The sequence below is a fragment of the Helicoverpa zea genome, chromosome 21 (genome assembly GCF_022581195.2).
Source record: "Helicoverpa zea isolate HzStark_Cry1AcR chromosome 21, ilHelZeax1.1, whole genome shotgun sequence".
NCBI lineage: Eukaryota > Metazoa > Arthropoda > Insecta > Lepidoptera > Noctuidae > Helicoverpa > Helicoverpa zea.
In genome coordinates, this window is record NC_061472.1 from 10,459,987 (window position 1) to 10,477,492 (window position 17,506).

General features: G+C 37.7%; 1 protein-coding gene across 1 annotated transcript; it reads right to left on the reverse strand.

Annotated features, from left to right (window-relative positions):
• Positions 1–16: 16 nt before the first annotated feature.
• Positions 17–16,236, reverse strand: LOC124640659 (solute carrier organic anion transporter family member 74D-like). Its single transcript, XM_047178524.1, has 12 exons — positions 15,638–16,236; positions 13,960–14,124; positions 13,451–13,621; positions 12,963–13,148; positions 12,355–12,558; positions 11,857–11,978; positions 11,493–11,588; positions 9,593–9,783; positions 9,139–9,252; positions 8,699–8,826; positions 1,000–1,140; positions 17–687 (listed from the first exon to the last, which is right to left on the reverse strand). Exons 1-12 carry the CDS (start codon positions 15,657–15,659, stop codon positions 524–526), a joined length of 1,704 nt encoding a protein of 567 aa, XP_047034480.1. The 5' UTR covers positions 15,660–16,236; the 3' UTR covers positions 17–523.
• Between the last annotated feature and the right edge of the window lie 1,270 nt (positions 16,237–17,506).

Consider the following 17,506-nt stretch of genomic DNA (forward strand, 5'->3'; position numbering starts at 1 on the left):
ATAAACACGGGCTGGATAAGGTTTAACTTTCATTTTATTTCCTCTTGTAACAAAAATCACTTAAAATTTAAAAATAAATACCTAATATTTACATTTAAGTATATGGATTGACTAGCGGTCTACCAAATCTTAAAAATCTAATATTTATACACACCATTTTCTGTGCGAAATTAAATTATAATATAAATTTATACAAACTTGTACCCAATTCATGCTCCTCATGATGTATAATGAACTACACGATCTACAATATTACCCCTCCCAATTGGCAGAAGCCTAATAACCCGTAATCAGTAATCAATATCTATCCGAAAATACCCTGAAAATACAAAAACTGACGAAAATTCCTTGAACGGCAAAAGCCAAATATGTCCAAACTAAAATCGGTATTATCCAAACGCATATTAGGCAGGTACTCTAATCAGCATAAAATAAATAAATGAATGTCCTGTAGCTATTTATGTAAAGGTCCCAGAATCTACCAAGTACTTGGAGCAGTTTCACTATTGTTTTTTTCCTATCATCATAAAATTGTAGTAGGCTCAACGACGTCTGTGGGCATTCGGCTGGCTACCAGACTGGCGATAGCAGCCATGACAGCCAGGCCGGCGCTGGTGGCGCACGCGACCCACAGCGTCGGCGTGTGCAGGAGACATGCGCCGTGTGATGAGTAGGCGCATGTTTGATCTGTAGAGGTAAAAAAGCCAAGGGTATTAGGTAATTCGTGTGTTACAATCGTAAATGAAGGTCTTTGGAATGACTATTTGCGAAAGACCGAAAGTTAGGGCGAGGTAGAAGCTCAAAACATGATTATACCTGATGAAACTTAAGGTTTTGAGAGCAAGTCCAGTAATAATAAAGTTGGTTCCAGAAACCTACTGACGAGAATGACGTTACTGACGTTAGTGGCTACGCGGAACTAGCTCTTGGGGTCTATCTAACACACAATATCTTTCACGATATCGCGATTTTACCAGACCAAATGTTACCAATACTCACAACTAATAAACATGTAGATAAGCTGGCCAATAACAAAGGACAGCAGCGCCACAGTTGCCAGGCTGGCGCCCACAGCTGTCGCCTTGTCTGCCGGCCGCACCGAGCGGATCACAGCCATGCCTTGCATTAGGAAGCACGCACCTGGAGAATAATGGTTTTAGTTGGAGTATGATTCTTGTTAAAGAAATATGTATGTATTAATAGGTCTACTCGCAGCCTAATGGCTAAATGTTGAGTTAACTATGTACTGCCTAAGGGCTGGAATGAAGGCTAGTTAAGTTTAGGTGTCTATCTTCCAAAACCCGTGAAAAGGTACGGTTACTATAGAGGGAATACTTGTAGAGGCTGATGTTTTTTCTATTGGGCGATTCTATTGGTGGCAGTCATCCTCATCCTCCGAGCCTTTTCCCAACTATGTTGGGGTCTGTTGGATATGGGTGCAGGTGAGACAAAGAAAACACATGTATCCTGAACGACTGTTATATTTCGAATGTAAGAACGTACGATTAAAGTGAACATTGAATGATTGAATGTTTGACGAATGATTGAAGTAGGTATGCTTTATATAATCTTGGATATTTGTAAAGGAGGTATTATACGTACATCGTGCGTATATTCCAACAGCCCCCCTCAAATGTACAAGCATTTTATACAATCATAAGTCAAAAATCGTTTACCCAAACTTGGCTGCAAAACAGCACCTTTTGAACGTCAGGAATTTATAAAAGACAGTCCCCAAAACGCCCACCTTTCACCACTTCCTATGTGTTTTTACTGGGAAGAAGAAGTGGCGCAACAAACTCCCCAGCAACACATGTCTGTCTGTAGGTTAGAAGAACCTTAAACATTGTTTGATATATAAAGTATACAATACAATTTGTACATTGCAGTATAGGACAATATGCAATATTTACATACACTTTATACAGTCATAAATAGTACCTGCTGCATATCAAATTACAATAACTTTGATCAACAGCTTAGATTATAAACATAATAGCATTCTAAATAAAATCATTGAACTGAAATTATTCAAAAATTTACATTAAGTTCAACTTAATTCTAAAAACTTTGCATCATAAGTCAAAGTCAAAACATTTACTTTATTTAGACCATAACAAGCATTTATGAAAGTCAAAAACATAAATAAGTTTGATTCTAGTTGCTCATTCCAACAGTAGCTTCCTATGGAGAAGAACAGGCAAGTAACTCCATGGTTACTTTTTTTTTTTTTTTTTTTTTTAAATACATAGTATGGTATTACAGTTTATATGTATTGATACATACAATAACAGCATGCGAAGGTCATGTAGAATCACAAACAAAAACATATGAGAATTAAATTACCATTAAAATGCTTCATGCTTCAAATCATGTTTCACGAAAATGCATGAGTCAAATACCATTTATAAGAATAATTATTAAACATGATATGAATCTTTTAATGTACTTTGTAACTTATCTTGTAATAAGTATAAACATTCACATATTTTACATTAATTAATACTTTTATATGTACATATTTTGTCACCAGACAAATAGTCAAAGGAAAAATACAATTTTACTAGCTGGTAAAATTTTAATTTGGTTATTAATTAGATATTGTTATGTCCTATGGAGCAGGACCAGCACATTTCTAAGCATTTTTATCTTGAACTTAATGTTCCAACTTATAATATGCTTTCTTAAAAAGTGTGGCTTTTTTATATATGAGTTTTAAACCTCATGTCATTCAGTTCCAGACTGTTGCCTGGTTGTCTGGTATTTTGTTATTACATTTACTTATTTATTTACATATACAACCTTACATCTACCCTTACAGGACGTGCCTAATGCGGCAGATGGGTTCTTATTAATTCTAAACTAAACTAAAAACACATAAATAACACATCACATCACACAAATCAACACATAAAAACTTAACTAAATTCGTCACAATATCGTTTGTGATTTGTAGGATTATTAGCGATGCTAATACAACTGTTATTAACTTCATATATCATCATTGTCTGTTTTATCAGAATAGAACTATGTTATAATGATTTTATCCAAATAGCTTCTCTTATAGCTTCAAATAAGCATATATTCAGCTTCTGTTGAGGAACCGGCGACTATTTTGTTTCCGTGTATTCCACGAAATTGTACAATTATCAAACACTTTAAATATGTGATCTGTTGTACTTATGCGGTCAATAACGTCGCCTCAACCAATCAGAATCTGCATACCCTGCCATCAGTTGTTTGTAATCACATTTCACATAGGTGAGCTTTAATTTAAGAGTTCCTTTTATGTATCTCAAAAGATGTTTTAACCACTTCCATAACTTCATTAATTTTACTTTGATACTGACTTATAATACCTATAGCAGCACAAATATTTGGTCATGTACTAAGCATTGCATGCGCATTGCGTACATAAGGCACTTCCATATAGATATCTTCCTTGAGAATGCCTTTCTAAACGGCGGTTTTTACATCCATAAGATGGGCATGTAAATCAAACTGATTTGCAAGAGTTAAAATAAATTGGAAAGATTATATTTGAGCTACTGGAGTCAACGTTTCGTTATAATCTTGTAAGCATTGTTGAGTGACACCACGAGCTACTAATCGGGCTTTATACCATGTAGGTTTACCCAACTCGTTATTTTTAATTGTACATACCCAATTTGAGCTTTTTATGTTAAAATTTTTTAGGTCTTGCTATGAGAGTCCAAGTATTATTTCTATGATTAGACTCTATTTCACTTTTTGTGGTTTTCAACATATGTATACTAGAATCATCCCCACTAAAAATGTCACAATAGGTGCATGGTAGTGATTGAACAGTTGTGAGCGATAAGCAAAAATGGGTCATCAATCCTTTTATAATCTATTGGGGTACTTTGAGAATTATTTGTATTACGTCTCAGTTTGCTAGATGAAGGTCCAGCTTCTGAGCTATTATCAGGGGAATGATTATGTTTGTGTTTGTTGCCTATTAACTTTGCCGATTTATCGTCGTTATCGTGCTTGTTAATTTAGGCGGGAATTTGAACAGGTATTATAGAAATACAACTCATCAAATCATCATCATCATTGGCCACAGAGCATCTTGGACAGATGATTGTGGCAGTGCTTGTCTACGCGGTTATTAGTGCCGCAAGCACTTTCTTTCATCAAATCAACATCCCTCGCAATAGGGAATTGGTTATTTTCTGTATTAGGTAAATAGTTTGTAACCATTTTGGTCGTAACCAACTAATATGGCTTTAAATGACTTTTCGTCAAATTTCGAGGCTTTAGTTTTATCATGAACATGTTGAACCGAATCATCATCATTATTTTAAATGTCTTGAATGACTTATTTTCGGTTTCGTATTTTCGGTATTGATTGTGTCATGTTTCGTATGGTGTTTTATTATTGGCGAGCGCTTTTGTGGGTAGTCTATTTGTTAAATATGTATATTAATATAGCTTCATCCCAGAATATTTTATATAATTCCGCACTTGTAACCAATGGTCGAGCCATTTCGGTTAACGTACGATTCATACGCTCCTCGACACCATTTTGTTGTGGCTATTCGATACTGTTAAACAGTACCTAAGTTATTCCTTACAAACACAATAATAATCTTTAAATATATAACAATAATTAACAATAATTCATTAGAAAGATATTCTCGCCCACTATCGCAATATAAATTAGTTTACTTTATGGTTAAATAAATTTTCACTTTTAGCAACAAAATCTTGAAAACATGTCAGCACTTCTGACTTAACGTAGGTACATCAAATATATAACAGTGTGATATTGCACTGTAATGTATAAAATTGTCTATAAACGTAGCAAAATAGTTCTTATCATCTACAGTACATGGTTTTTACCAAATATGCAAGGTTCACATAATTCATCAGAATTATCAAATAAAAACATTATTTTCATCAACTCCATATTTGAACATTTGATTTTTCTGTTTATTTAAGTGAGTACTATGCCGTATTATTTATACTCTTTTACACAGTCTTGGTGATTCTCTTCAACAAAATTTAAATTACTCAGAGAATTATTACTGTTTAAAAGTAATACTAAAAAAAAACATTAGTGATTGATGTTCTCACCTGTCATAAAACATTTATTATTTTTACCATAAATGTTAAAAAAAAATTACCGACATACCAGTCTTTTGGCATATTATAACGTACCTCCGGTGAATATAAAACGTCATCAATTGATCCTTGAATTTATGTTGTTACCTCAATTTACCCTTTACCAAACTCCAGGATTGAAACTCCTTTCCTAGCAACACCGATCTTCAATGGTGTGGATAATTCGACGTACGAGGTTAAAACCTTTTTACATTGTCAATCTTTTAATTTTTTTTTTTTTTTTAATATGATATATGTCATCATGATCTGTCACACCAGAATCTAAAAGAAAATAAACAGTATTATTTTCTACATAATTAGCAGACAATTTACATTATGAAATCATAAAAATGAAACCGTCCTGGTCATTGTTGCAGTATTCAATGTTATTGGCAGACTTTTGAAGTTCACCCATTGATTATTTTGCTGCAGTCCCTTTAAGTAACGGCAGTCCTTTTTGAAATTATTCCGACGTCCGCAATGATCACAATACATTTTTTTTGATATTATATGCATTGAATTTCCGGGTTGATAATTATTTTTATTCTTCTTCTTTCGTGTCGATGACATGTCTTATAGTGAGACTACACTTTGTCAGCCCAATATGCCGCCACAGCGAGAGCACTAATTATTTTTATTTTGAGTGTGGGTCTCATGTGGGTCTCATTATTATTATACAATTCATGATCGAGTCGTAATCTAGTATATAGTAGGCGTAGTCTTCACAGAAACCATATTGAGTTGCTTATCACCTAGCAACGCAGAAATAACACCGTCATAAGATGTGATATTTTGTTCATTGTTAATGCAATTTTAATTTACACTCTTTCACTAAATTTAAAAATTTTGTTGTATTACTTTTAACTACAGAAAACGGCCTGGGCCCATAACCTGTTGGATATGGGTGCAGGTGAGACAAAGAAAACACATGTATCCTGAACGACTGTTATATTTCGAACTAGCTTCTGCCCGCGACTTCGTACGCGGATCCTGTCCCTTATGCCAGCGACTACGGGGTCAGCAAAATCAAAGATCTGAATAGTCTGATATTGAATTTTAAGGGCCCGTTGACTTGGAAACAACGGAATACGCATAACCATTAGAAACGTTCCATATATTTAATTTTTGTACTTTAACGGCAAAAGCACAGCAGACTAAACAAAACGCTGAGAACTGAACCGCAATAGACGTGACCATAGGGATAAAAGTGGTGATTCTAATTAGTCCGCATTTAAGTTGTGAGTGGCAAAAATATTAGGTACACGTATTATTACGTAAAAAAACATTAAATAGATGACAAAGTCGTGGTGACTTAGTGGAAGTCGTGGTGGTTTAGTGGGTAGAGAACCAATCTCTCAAGTATGAGCGTGCGGCTTTGATTCCAGGTCTGGCAAGTGCCTGCCAATGCAACTTTTCTAAGTTCATATGTACTTTCTACGTATATTTTGGATACCAATGACCGTTATTTGGAGGGGATGTTAAACTGTAGGTTCCGGCTGTCATTGAACATTCTTGGCAGTCGTTATGGGTAGTCAGAAGCCAGTAAGTCTTACCAAGGGGTGTTGGGTTGAGCGGGTAACCGGGTTGTGGAGGTCAGATAGGCAGTCGCTCCTTGTAAAACACTGGTACTCAGTTGCATCGTGACTGGAAGTCGACCCTAACATAATTGGGACAAAGGCTCTGGAGATAATAACGACAATAATAATGAGATACAGGCACCGCAGGACATCTGAGGCTGATGACGGGGAGTAGCGACCCCGCGGGGCTATATATACTGAGTTCTCCAGGGAGAGTATACTGTCCCCCATCTCCGGCCGGTCGGAGTGAACCATGACGGGGGTAGGTCTCACGCCTCTGGCTTGGCTTGGCCGTCCAGAGTGGAGTCGCTAGAGCAGGATTAGTAGCCCTGCTCGGAGGGTAGGTGTCTCATGGTAAGCACAGGGAGCGCGTAATCAGCGTTTAAAGTCCACCGAGGTATCCTCACCCTACAGCCGCTCATGTACCTGTTGCCCTCTTGTTGCTATTCAGTGACTGGTTCCCGGGGGGCCAGTAAGTGAGGTGGCAAGTCTCCACCTGCCTTTTTTACATGTACCTAATACATTGTCATCCACTAACATCCCATCACAATAGCCCAAGTACTTTTCCTCCATAGTTAGCAATAGTTTAGCACAGAACCGGGGATTGTCTTTTTTTAACGACGTCCACCGGGGATTGTCCTTGGGTTCATTTTTATAGTGTATAAAGGGATAATCGTCGGTTTTGTGTCACCATTTCATTAAAGTTGTCTCAAAAGGGCTTCAGCGTGTTGGCTTCGGCCCCACGTTTGCCTCCCAAAAATTCGGAACTCTGTAGTCCCGAGGTCTGGAAGAGACATACAAAATAATAATGAGATATAACGCAACAAAGTCGGAGAGTGGGGGCTCGTGACGCCACGTCTAGGTATGTAAAATTTGTACTAAGCAGTGACTTAACACAAAATTCAAGCGCGTTGTATCTTCGTTATTATTTTTTTGTGAGAGAGAGAAAAGAAAAATACGTGTCCATTATTTTAGGGTTATCTAAAAGACGGACTAATTACTTTTTTTTGATTCGCCATACCTATTTCATAACATTCATTTCTATACATTTCAAGTGTAGTATTGCTCTTGAGGTCTTCAGGTGTTCCAGATCTTCGATGTTTATACGTCAATAGAGAGTGCTTATCAGATTGAACCACTCTATAGTCTAGCTGGACCCCTGGAGTTCCACATCAGGTGTTTTAGATCTTCAATTTGTATAAGTCAATAGAAAGTGCTTATCAAATTGAACAACTTTTGCTAAAACATCATACCTGTATATGGTACAGAGAAGCTGGGCTCTTGGGGTTCCACATCAGGTGTTCCAGATCTTCAAATTTATTATCTCAGCTGAAAATACTCATCACATGAAATAATTTTTGCCATGGCACCATTTTTGTATCTCTTATAGTTTTGTTGGTCTGTTGGAGTTCTGCATCAGGTCTTCAAGTTTCGAAGATAAATTATAGCCTATATGTTGACCAGGCTTAATACTGATACAACAAAGAAAAAATCATTGAAATCCGTTCAGTAGTTCGGAAGATTAGCGTGTACAAACAAACAGACATACAGACATACAGACATACAGACATACAGACAGAATTTTTTTTTTGGATTTGTGCTCCATTACTGTTTCTAAACCCCACCCAATTATTATTTTTTTAATATATTCAATGTACAGACACAGTTTTTTTACAGATTTATTATATGTATAGATGTAAGAACGTACGATTAAAGTGAACATTGAATGATTGAATGTTTGACGAATGATTGAAGTAGGTATGCTTTATATAATCTTGGATATTTGTAAAGGAGGTATTATACGTACATCGTGCGTATATTCCAACAGGGTCGGCTTCCAGTCTAACCGGATGCAGCTGAGTACCAGTGTTTTACAAGGAGCGACTGCCCTATCTGACCTCCTCAACCCAGTTACCCGGGCAACCCAATACCCCTTGGTTAGACTGTTCTGTTGGAAGGAGTAAGATATGATTTCACTTTATTGAAGAACTCACCAGCCACCGCTAGCATGAGCACGAACACGACCTGGTAGATGGAGTAGGCGAGGCGGCACGAGTTGAGCTGACACGCGCCGCGCACTGCTCGCAGCGTGTCTGTGCTGCACGAGCAGTTCTTATACAGCCTGTAAGGAGACCGAAATATCCTTAAAAATTAGGTGTATGGCGAGATTGTACCAAAAATTGCAATTCCGCGGACATTTTAGATTAATTTGAACCCAATTTGTTACTATACGCTATAGCGAATAGACCAAAAGAAATAGTGTGCGTAACAGCGCAGCAAACTGGTGGAATCTCATTAGGTTACATAGTAAAATAGCTCAATGGACTGGGCATTGAATTGGATGCTATTTAATCAAGTGAAATATAGTCTAATGAGGACGTGTAAGTTCTCGAAATTGGCACTTTGACTCATCAGCTTCATCAAACGGACTTACAGAAAACCGTTCAGATCTTCGTAGTCAGTGCAGCCGGCGTGACACGGCGAGAAGGACGTGACTCGTGTGTCCAGTGAGCACACCGGACTGAACCCGTAGCGTTCTGAGTTGCACCTGCAATGTCACGTTTGTATCTAGAACTTTCCAGGTAAATAGTAGGTACCTATAATTAGAGTAACCGGCCGTTAGAGAAACTCAGATTGATTCTCCAACACTTTCGATGTGCGGTTTCATGTTTGATTTGCCTAGATTTAGTGGATATTTTATTGCGTAGATACACTACTAAATGCGCATCATTTATAAGGTAAGTACATCTTGGTACAAATATAAACTCGGTCGGCCACAGCAAAGTTTGGTTTTGTAGAGGTGACGATGAGTCCAGCTAGATAGCTAATTTGCTCCCAACTTTAAATCTTTAGCCTTTCGCCAAAAACCAGTCATAAGTATATCTTACCAACAGCTCCTACTACAAGCAGGCTGCTGATAACTTCCCTCCAAACCATCCATATCACCAGTGTTACATCCAGTAGCCGCCAGGGCTGCGAAGAATATAGCCACGAAGACTGCCACCACCCCCGCCACTCGAGACGCTGTGTTGGACTTCACGCCGTCCGGACGACGCGCTGAGAAGCGGACGCGGAATATCTGGGAAGATCAGGTAATAGGCATGATGACAAATTTTTAAATTCCTTTGTATGATGTAGGTATACGTCTATTTTATATGAAAAATTATTAATTTTAAGAAAATGCGAAGTTTTTTTATCAAATAATTGCATTTTTCTCTGTCCACTTTGAATCCGGCGCGAAAACGCTTGTCAGTGTCATGTCGTCACTTGTGACGTCACGACTGAAATTACAAGACGCAAGTAAACAACGCTCGTGCAATAATTAAGTTTTTTGTGTTATTAAATATGAATTCGAAAGGGCATAGGTGCTGTGGGGTCCCCCAGTGTAAGAACACATCCAAAACAACTCCTGATAAGTTATTTGTGTACGTTCCTCACAATAAAAAAATACGAAACAAGTGGCTTAAACTTGCAAGGCGAGATTCAAAAGCAATATTGCCCAGGGTACTAGGTACTTTATTTTTGTGAAGATTACTTTGATGTAAGTTATTACATAGTTCTTTAGATTCTAGCATAGTTTATAATGTAAATAACTATTTCGAGGTTAGGTTTCATCTCTCATTGTTTTTTAATTAAACTAGTATACTTGCATGGAAGTTTTAACATTTCTAAATTCAGCTGAACAAAAATCTTTATTTGATGCCAAAAACTTTCCCAGCATTATGATATCAATTCTAGGCAAGTAAGCGCTGTTTGCCTTGATAAATCCGGGCTCCATAACTCGTGTTATAAACAATTAATTAATTAAAAACAAAGATCGCAGTGGAAGTTCACAATAACGAAATGTGACTTTTGCGCGCTTTCGCGCGAGTTGTTTTGAGAAATGACGTCACGAGCTCTGATTGGTGTTCAAGATATCATGGCGGATTGCCTTATTTCGTAATTTTATTTTATAAAAATACATATTAATTACATTATTAATAAAGAAAACAATGCGCGTTTAAATATTCCAAGCTTCAAGTTTAATTTAATAAATATATTATTTTAATGATTTTTGATTACTGTCATCATGCCTATTAGTGAAGATTGGTCTTTTGAAATATTGCTAAACAAAAAGGAGTTAATTAATGACAGTATACGATGCCTTTCTAAGGGGTTCTTTTTTATGCTGCTGAAAATAGTCTTCATCTAAACTCTCCTGTATGTGGTTTTTGCAAATTAGAAAAAACTCTAAGTATTATATCTATATCTATATATATAAAAATGATCTATATATATATAAATGAATTGCTGTTCGTTTAGTCTCGCTAAAACTCGAGAACGGCTGGGCCGATTGAGCTGATTTTAGTTTTAAAATGTTTGTCGTAGTCCAGGGTAGGTCTAAACGGTGAGCAAATAAGGAAAAAAAAATTGCGAGTAAGATTCCCGGGACGGGAGTGATTAGACAAAAACCAACTTACGGAATGCCGCAGAACCACAAAAGTAAAGTACTAGGACAGCATAATTCACCTTAGTAAAGTATACCAATAACGAAATTTCGATGCAACTGCTCACCATGTACCAGGGTTGCATAACTTATATGAGTATACCAATACCAAGTGTAAGTAGACGCTACTGCTCACCATGTACCAGAGCGGCAAAAAATACACTGGGCGCGGGTAATACCGCGGGGAACGGCTAGTTATTTCTAAATATTATGATGTTCAGATAAAAATTGTGGTGAACACGAATATTTCAGGTTAGAACTAAAAGGTATAGATGATCTATAGAATGTTTTTGGATCCTTACCATAACGAAGAATATGATGACCAGGGATCGGAATATTTCAGGGAGAACTCTTGAAGTCCGTGGGTCTTGTCTGATTGCTTCCACATGGTACCTTGCCTAGAAAGGAAAGAAAAAAAAGAATTGTATAAAGTTACTATGCTTTAGCAAATTCATTTAATAACCCATTTTTTTTGGAAATTGTCAAATGACTCCTCTCGCTGTAGGTTAGCAGCGAGAGGGAGTGGCAGACTCTTACTGACTAAAACCCATCATATTCCTTCCTTCGTAGGCCTTTATGTACCTGGCCCGCGGTTACTCTTTCAAACAATCCCATCATTTTGGCACCTAAGTTTGTACTTGAACCTTTAATGTGAGATAACTTTACCTGAATATAAGCCTCGTCGTACTGCACATACACAAACACGGCTGTGGTGAGACATGCCACGGATACTGTCTGTGTAACCAGCGCTTTATTGCGCACCAGACGACCCAGAGTCGGGATGAAACCTGGAAGATACAATTTAGGATAGATGTAGATGGTATACGGAACTGATGTGCGAGATGGCGTCAAATAGAAGAAGTTTCAAGAAGAAAACATGCTGCGCCGGTCTCAAATAGAATTGGAATAATTAGAAGTAAAGTGTTGCTTCAGTGACACAGGGAAGAATTCGGGAAACTTATGTGCCTTCAAGCAACGCATATTACTTGACAGAACTCTATTTTGAATGGGCCAGCACTCTTACAGTTACGAAGTATTTCACAAAAGTAAGTACCTTCTTAAGTACTCAAGTAATTAAGTACCTAAAGTAAACATGATAGATTAAAAGCTAAATAAACCACCAACTTAGCACATTCAGTTTCTATTACCATAATATTAACTTACTAGTATCAGCACCTCCATTCCTGGCCTCATCGACCTCCTTAAACGACTCCATCTTGGTGGGGAAGAGACTGAACAGTATAGCGAACATGAGAGTCAGCATGCAGAGAGACAGGTGCGCCTGCCACCAGTCGTCGCGCACTGAGGAAGCGGCTAGCCAGCTGGTTGCGCTCAGACCCAGGGACAGGCGGATGGAGATCAGGATACCTGGAAGATGTTTAAATATTTAGGTATGGAAAAGCTGAAATAATTTGCAAGCGGTTTCATCCATGTCCCTACTTCGTACTACTTCGTGTAACTACTTCGTAAACCTGGATAAAGAGTAGCCTGTAGCATATTTCGATAAATGAGTTATCCGAAGTTGAAAGAATTTTCGGAATCGGATCAATATGTTCCTGGGATTTGCGCATTCAAACCTACAGACAAACTCTTCAGCTTTATTATTATGTATTAGTATAGCTGGTACATACAATGGAATTACGCCGACAGCGTTCTTTTAATAATTCGAGTATTTTTAGAGGATATCCAGTTACATTTTCAAAAGTATCGTTTCTCCAGTAAAAGGCTACAATATTATAAATTTAGAAATCAAATTATTCCATTACACTTACCGTAAAAGTAAGGTCCATTGGCAGGGTCATGGTCATCCAGGTACGTGAGTCCATGCGCCCACACGCTGAGTTTGGTGATAGAACTCAGAAGTGCAGTGATGATCAGAAAAGTCGTTCTGAGTGTCACGTTGTTATCTACCGTGGGGGTCGCCAATATTCTGCCTATGGGGTGGCCTCCACATAACTCTGAAAAAGTGGGAAAAGGGCTTATTTTAGCTAATTGCAGTTAACATAAGTTGCATTCTATACAAGTAGGTAACATTTGAATTTATGAAACATGAATGAAAATCAGGATTCAGAATGTGTTAACAGCAGGGACTCCGCGCATGTATTAGCAGCCCTGCATCAAACTCAGAATAAGGCAGCTTAAGATTCTGGCCTTATGCCCATAAGCTGATCATGTTTACATAAGTTGTCAGCTCTTTTTATCTCTTCCTATTTTTTGCATTTCTACTTAAAAATACACACGAAATCGTTTAATTACTTACCGACCTCCGCAGGGCTAGCCTTTATATAAGGGAAGGCGAGGACGAGGAGTCCTGCTACCGACGTGACTGCTAGCCAGAAGGCCAGAGCCAGCTGTCTCCGGCCTCTGCCCCACCAGGCTACTGCAGCGCCCACGAGGAACTCCATGCTCCCGGAGCCGATCATTACGTAGTCTACAAAATAAGAGTTATCATGTAATGTGTCTTTATTGAGTTTTATGTAGTTGAAGGGGGGCAGGGACTACGCTTATGTACTTTTTCATTTCTTTTAGGATTCAATTCACATGTTACGCCAACCACAGAAGGATAGAGTTGCCTGTAAAATGGTTCCATACCATTCATCTTCTTACTGATTGATGAGCCCAAGCAAACTATCGGCCGACTAAAAGTTTGTAGTGTGGGTAGGTACTCTTATATTTTCTTAGAGTTCAAAGCAGAGTAAAAAATAAGAATTAATATGTCCGTGTAGATATTGTTTTTCCTTCATTTACTACCAAGAAGCGACTAATTACCACCAATGCGTCCAGAATGATACCCCTCCCTGGCATCCCGCTTGAGGAGTAGGTACACATTGCTCTGCAGGATGATGACGATGAGGAAGGCGCCCTGCAGGAACAGGTCGAACACCTTCAGCCGCTGCACGAAAATGTCCAGGAAGGACCGGACCGTCAGGTATACTGGAAATAGTAATAAGACCATTAGAAATATTACTTATGTACTTCTTTGGTGGGATAGATTTACCATTTCCCTTGTCTCTCAAATAAAAAATATATTGTTAAGATCTGTAACTTACATTTGCCAATACAATAAAGATGCTTTGAATTGACTTTGAAAAAAGTTTGATTGGATTCGAACAAGTTCAGACAAAATTGACAGACAACCATCGGACCAAGTATTGGCCTACTGTACCTACCCGTTTAGGCTGCAGTGTAGTGTCTTTTATTGATACTTACACTAACCTACCAGTGTTGTCTCGTGTGTATGCTGATTAAAAGCGACATACTGTGCTACTTAGACATAGGTATCTTCAAAATCCGATAAAACGATTCTCGGCCTCAATCTTGTATCTATGAATACAATATTTTTTTGCACTCGTCCTTACTGTTCACAATGTCTTTATTCAAAATCAAAAGTCATTTATTCAAATTAGGCTGCAAAGCAGCACTTTTCGAACGTCAGAAATTTACAAAACACAGCCACCAAAACACCCACCCTTCACCACTTCCTGTGTTTTTGCTGGGAAGAAGAAGTGGCGCAACAAACTTCCCAGCTACATATTAGGAAGATTCCTTGCTTCAAGTTTTTATTTTTGACTGTAAGGACCGCGTTCCTATAAGTAAGAACCAGACTTTGGTGGGAATTGAACCCGACACGACTTCATTTTCAGAAGTTCTCGCTGGGAACTGCTGAATATTCGACGAGGGTATCTGAACTTTCAAATAACAACAGTAGCCATTATGTAAAGTATTTAATAAATTATCTAGAATGTTATCTCACGCGATTATGATAGGCTAAACAATTTAATACTGATTTACTGATTATTATCAGATTAACACATTTTTGCTAATTACGTATTTACCTCCAACAGCTTCAATTATTAGTTTTGTTTGGTATACTTATTTGCACTTTAGACTTTGTACTTAGAAACTGCTTGCTAGTCATCATCATCAGCCTTTTTTATCCTCCCACTGCTGGGCACAGGCATGCTCTCACATAGAGAAGGATTGAGAGTTAAGCACCACGTGCGCTTTGGTGATTTGAGAAAGATAGACTTGTTTAAGGTATACTAAGAAAGTACCTACATACAAATGGCTTGACCTGGGATCGAACTCACACACAGTCACTTCGCCTTATTTTCAAGACCCTGATTCCCTGACTTTTCAGAAATAAATACCTAAAGCCTAACGTATCTACGAGGTTGTGCGGAAGGACCTAACTAACCATGTTCCTTCTGGAGCCCTTTGGGTACCAGGGCCGCGGAGTTCATCTCATCTGATGGTGTCAATTTAGTATTGGTAAAATATGCACCATATAAAAGTCACCGCGGCCCTGGTACCCAAAGGGCTCCAGAAGGAACATGGTTAGTTAGGTCCTTCCGCACAACCTCGTAGATACGTTAGGCTTTAGGTTAAAAAAAAAACTTAAAATTACCGTTATATGAACTAAAAAGATAAAACATTCAGTACTTACCCTTATTATCTTTTAAAGGCATTGTGATTTGTTAACTAATCCTTAATTCACGTATTACTTTTCACCACAAAACCATGTTTTATTACAGTTTATTTGGGGATTTCCGTAGAAACATTTAGTCACTAATTTTTAACACGGAAGCATGAATCATTATAAAAAGTTCGTCGCTATCACTTTAGATATATAATTTAACTAAAATAATAATTTAACTATTCTTATTATTTTAGTTAAATTATAACTTATAATTAAGCGTAAATAATACAAATAGTCTATTTGCCAAAACACGCGCGACAGTTTCGACGTATTATCAAGGACTGCGTTTATCAGATAAACAGAACAGAGGGATATCAAACGCCATGGTATTAATTTACGATTATCTTTACAGATAATATGTCCAAAAAGACGAAAAACCGGACAAAAGATAAGAAGAAGAAGAATATGTAAAAAAATTACTGATGTTTTGACCGCACTAGAGATAGTTAATCTTCTCAGACCTTCAGATTGTTGCTAGGAACCTGAGAGACAGATAACGTGAAGAATGAGACGAGAAAATTCAATATATTTTTGTTTGATAAGAAATAGTTCTAAGTACCTACTTATCTATCTACTAAACAGCTTGCGCTGCGAAAAAGATTCATAAGATCAGTAAATATCTACCCATCAGATGTAGTTGTAGTCAGACAGGGAGCATATAAATCCATTAATCTATATATATTCAAACCAAACAAAAGGATGTCTTCAATAGTAGGTAAGTAGTAGTACTTCAGTTGAAGATACCCTTGATGAAAGAATCTGCATGACATCTAATCAAGATGCCCATCATCACTTTAAACGAAACAGTCATAAAGAAGCAATAGGTAGGTATACAATTTATAGAATCGAAGACTGACGACCGATATAAATTAAACAAAGCACATTACAATATTGTAGTTGATGATAATTAAGCAGTAAAGCACAAAATGACGCAGTTATTATCTTCAGTCAGTCATTATGAGCGACGGTATCAGGACAGGGATTTGTGAGGATCAGGATATTTATCGGTTATTAATCCTATTCACATAAACGCGATGGATGGGCGAGCATTAAAATAGATTGTGATAGGTGGTATCTATAATGTGGTTCACAGATTTCTCCCTCCTCCGAGCCTTTTTCCCAACTATGTTGGGGTCGGCTTCCAGTCTAACCGGATGTAGCTGAGTACCAGTGCTTTACAAGGAGCGACTGCCCTATCTGACCACCTCAACCCAGTTACCCGGGCAAACCAACACCCCTTGGTTTGACTGGTGTCAGACTTACTGGCTTCTTGACAACCCGTAACGACTCACACATTCACAGATTTCTGATCTTTGGATTGTTATCTAATAGCTTGTGTCTCGAAAAAACTACTTCCTGCGACTGTCCTTTCTCAGGCTCTACACTATTTGTCTACCAAATATCCAAATCAGAGAAGTAGTTCTTGCATGAAAGCGCTATTTATTGACAGCACGGTGTTAACGCTACCAGCGCCCTGGGGCCCGATTCTCCTAAGTTAATAATGTCAAAATCGAATAGAAATCGAATCGCAATATGATCGCAATAGCAGTTTTAACCATTTCGGGCATTCTTCTACTAATTTAAGACCAATTGTATTCCAACGACATTCGATTGGTTTGCGATTGGTCTGCTATTTTGGTGATTTTGGTCTATACGGTAGTTTGCTCTACAATCATATTGCAATATTTAATCTTTTGCAGACAAAGCGATTCATTATTGAATGACAGAAAAGGATAAAAACGTTTATTTCAAAGAAAAAATAGCGGAATGCCACATACGTTTCAATCGTAATCGAGTCGGGATTGAATCGCAGTCGAACGTGAATCGTATGTTGCT

Coding starts and splice junctions, on each gene's coding strand:
- LOC124640659 (XM_047178524.1), bottom strand. CDS start 15,659: ATGCCTTTAAAAGATAATAAGG. Junction 13,149..13,450: donor GGCTAGCCCTGCGGAGGTCG/GTAAGTAATTAA, acceptor CCACTTTTTCAG/AGTTATGTGGAGGCCACCCC. Junction 8,827..9,138: donor GAAGATCTGAACGGTTTTCT/GTAAGTCCGTTT, acceptor GTCTCCTTACAG/GCTGTATAAGAACTGCTCGT.